The sequence below is a fragment of the Lithobates pipiens genome, unplaced genomic scaffold (assembly GCF_037356315.1).
Source record: "Lithobates pipiens isolate NorthernLeopardFrog02 unplaced genomic scaffold, aLitPip1_a1.2 Scaffold_30, whole genome shotgun sequence".
Lineage (NCBI taxonomy): Eukaryota > Metazoa > Chordata > Amphibia > Anura > Ranidae > Lithobates > Lithobates pipiens.
In genome coordinates, this window is record NW_027507791.1 from 64,097,239 (window position 1) to 64,101,166 (window position 3,928).

At 33.9% G+C, this 3,928-nt stretch overlaps 1 protein-coding gene across 2 annotated transcripts; it reads left to right on the plus strand.

The window, feature by feature from the left end:
* Positions 1-306: 306 nt before the first annotated feature.
* Positions 307-3,394, plus strand: GPHB5 (glycoprotein hormone subunit beta 5). 2 transcript variants are annotated; one of them, XM_077464364.1, is made up of 3 exons: positions 307-500; positions 1,998-2,218; positions 3,083-3,394. In XM_077464364.1, exons 2-3 carry the CDS (start codon positions 2,021-2,023, stop codon positions 3,269-3,271), a joined length of 387 nt encoding a protein of 128 aa, XP_077320490.1. In that variant the 5' UTR covers positions 307-500; positions 1,998-2,020; the 3' UTR covers positions 3,272-3,394. The 2 variants fall into 2 exon arrangements, with proteins under 2 accessions (XP_077320490.1, XP_077320491.1); XM_077464365.1 differs by lacking the exon at positions 307-500 and adding an exon at positions 938-1,117.
* Positions 3,395-3,928: the final 534 nt, after the last annotated feature.

The window sequence follows — 3,928 nt, forward strand, 5'->3', positions numbered from 1 at the left end:
AAAATCTCCTTGTGAGTCAATTTTGGCCAATAATATCACCTATAATTAATTTTATTTAGGAGCAAGGTTAAGAAACATCATGTCAACTCCAATCCCATTGTAATTATGTTATTAGGTAAGTCATCTTGTTTTGTTTTAGCAGAAGATACTTTTTGAAGAAAAAAAAAAAGTTGACGTAAGCAGTTGCTTGTCTTACATGCACTGTGTTTGATGTTCCAGGTAGTTCATGTAAGGATCTGCCTTGATTTACTTTGATTGACAAGACTCCCTCTATATATACATATGAAACAACCAAGTAGATATAGCAGAGATCAGCAAAGAAGCAAGAGAGAAAATAGCTTGTAGAAAAGGTTTTAACTGTTATTTGTTGTACAAGTGTAGTTTTTATAGACTGTTAACAGAGTATTTCTAAAGATTTTCGTGTTTTGATTTATTGAAAGTACTTGGATAACTTTTTATTACTCTTTGTGCATTCAGCAGTTTTTTTACTCAGTTTCAAGGTAAATATATTTTTAGATCATTTCAAATGTTTGTTCAGCATGTTAAAGATAATAATGTCGTACCCATAGAAAACTTATGATTTGTTTAAAAAAGATTTTTTCCTAAGAATTCGTTTTAATTTTAATCCTAAATTTATTTTAAATCCGTGTTTCAGATCTATTTAGTATAAAACAATACTTTTAGAGATATGAGCCTGTTTTTTTTTTTTTTTTTTGCTTAAATAAAAAAGTATATCATATAAGGTATTTAAGGTAATTAAAAAGTTTTCTTAGATCTATGTTTATTTAGGTCAAAAAGTTAGAAAAAGTACACATTCTTTAAATTGCTTAGACTGGCCAACTTTAGAGGTTACTTAAAATTAGTAAATGATTAAGCTAATTTGCTGTGTTATTCTGCAGGGAAAGAATGTTTGTATAGAGATAGCAACCTCACAAAAAGTTTAACAAGTTAGAGGGATTTTTACTTTTTCATACCTGTTCTTTACATTCTTTATCTTAAAAAAAAGAATGTTGCAGTGCCAGCAATAGTGACCAGTCACATTTTTTTTCTGTCCATTTATATCTTCTTGTCTGTTGATGTAGTAAAATTAACTCGAGTAGATGACGTTTACTCAACTGTAAGCCATGTATATTTGATATTTAGTTTATTATGATGTGATGTACATTACTTTGTACTATGCTACATAAGAGTCATATGTACAATTGTTATCTGTGAAGACTCAAGCAATATCGTGAAGTTTTAGATAACTTCAACTCTTTCAGCTTGATATGAACATTTTTTTTGAGACAAATAACAATTTTAAAACACTGTAATTTAATGTTTGGACCTATTTAAAAGGTATCTATATTTTTATTTTTATTTTGAATGGATCAAGGAAGAGTTCGAACTAATTTCAATGTGTTTTCTTGTTTTGTTTTATATATCACTGTTGGGTAGATCCAGCCTCTCTGTGTCCTGCTGACCATTGTCACCAGGACCAAAAATTTTATTTGTTACTGAAAGAGGAAGAGGGAAAACTTAATATGATAACTGTTTAAAATTGCCCATAGACAGTTTTCTTCTGACATTTTTGGTGATAAGGTACACCACTAAAAATCAGACTTTGTTTTTTTGTTTTGTTTTTTTGAGAAGTTGTAGAATGACTTTTGCTCAAGCTGGCACATTTATTGTTACTTTTTGCCATTTGATTTGTATTATGCATGTTTTCACTATTTTTAATTTTGCTTTGTCTAATAGCTCTTGTCATGCCTAGTACTGTAGCTGTGTTATAAATATGCATTATGTTATAATGGGATAATTTGCTTGTCTTCTACTACTCACAACCTTTTCTGTGAGGGGGAAAAGCATGTCTACCATACATATTGTCTACTGTGAAAGTTATATCATGACTTTTCTTAAAGCACAGTAAAGAAAATTATTTAAAGATTTGGGTTTATTTGGACATTCATGGTTATTGTATTTCACTCTTCTTATTGATTTTCAATTACTTTATGTAGGTAAAGAGTGGCCTTTGTAAACAATGAATCAAAAAAGTGTTGTCCTGGTTTCCCTTCTGGTCTTAAACAGCTGCCTGAGCACCTTGGCCATCTCCAACTTCAGCTTGAGAACATTCATTGGTTGTGCCGTTAGGGAATTCACTTTCTTGGCAAAGAAACCTGGCTGTAAGGGTTTACGTGTTACGACAGATGCCTGTTGGGGACGCTGTGAAACTTGGGAGGTAAGCACCTTCAAAGGTTTTTAGTAAACAGTCTTTTCACTAATTTCATAATATCTATCTATCCTATCTATCTATCTATCTATCTATCTATCTATCTATCTATCTATCTATGTTTGTGGACACTTATAGAGCTGCTTTTGTGCACAAGGGCACAGTCATGCTATAATAGAAAAGGGCCTTCCCCAAAAAGTTACCCCAAAATTTGAAGTATACAATTGTCTAAAATGGCTTTGTATATGCTGTGGCATTAACAGTACCCTTCACTGGAAACCCCCTGTAATTTGGAGGGGTATCTACATACTTTTTGCCATACAGTGTTGCTATGCACGGGGGAGTGTAGCAAGCCCTACCAAAAAAAAGTTTAAATTGACTACATGCCAATCTCCTGTGCACACGTGTCCAGCATGTAACACATATGACTACAGGTGCCCATGTGAACCTAACCTAAAAACATTTTATTTTAGCATTTTTTTGTGCAATTAAATATATAAAAAAAAAGTGATTCCTACCTTGGCTGCTTCAATTCCTAGCTAAAGCTGAGATGACCATGTACTCCAATAATGGTTGGTGAAATTCTATGCATTGACCCTCTATGATGGCAGTTGGGCTACGCACACAGCTAATCCACTGAAAAATTACATATCAGACTCGTGTCCCATGTACAGGCTGCCCCCCAAGGGATCATTTATAGCATAATAAATTACTATAGCTATTGAACAATTCATTGTATTGTTCACTGTATTTACAGGCCCCTAAGCCCCTGCCCAGGCTGGCATGTATGTTTGTTGTAGGTATCTTAAATCTGGAAGAAATATTTTTTTTTAAATGCTAAAAGAAAGTAACTTGATTTTTTTTCTGTCACAGAAACCAATCCTAGACCCACCTTACATAGATGCTTATCACAGAGTCTGCACCTACAACGAAACTAAGCTGGTTACTATGAAATTACCTAACTGCCTGCCCAGCGTGGACCCATTCTTCACTTACCCTGTGGCCATCAGATGTGACTGTGGGGTTTGCTCTACTGCAACTACAGAGTGTGAGGCACTTTAAAAAAATTCTAGCTAGCTTGCTCTGTTTTTACATATGGTATATAATTGTATTATTTTTGCCAAAGAAAAAAAATCAGATATAGTATGCCAATAGCATTAATAAAGCGGTTTTTGTTTTCCTGTACCAAGTAATGCTTAGCTTAACTCACAGCAATATTAGATTTTTACCTTCTAAGAATATTTTGTGAATCGGGCATTAATATCGCAAGGAAAAAATTCCATGCACTAATAAATTTGTTAAAACTTTGCCTTTCATTTCACATGTGCCAACATCAGTCGATATGTCACTTTATCAATATCAAATATAAAAGCTTTGGAAATCAGGCCCCTTGTTAAGCTAGCCATACACTGAATGTTTGTAGAAACAATTGTACAACATTTTTCAGTACATTTGATGACTTGACGAATGTTGTTCCAAAGTTCTTTTTCTTTTTTAACGCTTGACTTTCCCAAAGGAAAAAATGCATACACTTAAAGGCATTGTAAAGTCTAAAGGATTTTTTATCTTAATGCATTCTATGCAGCGGTGCCATTGGTTCCCTCAGCTGTCAATCAAAGTCAGTTAGCCATGTCTGAATGGACACACAGAGCTGCAGCTCGGCTCAGTTTCCCCCATAGTAAGCTGGGGGTATGCGACAGAAGGGAGGGGCCAGGAGCA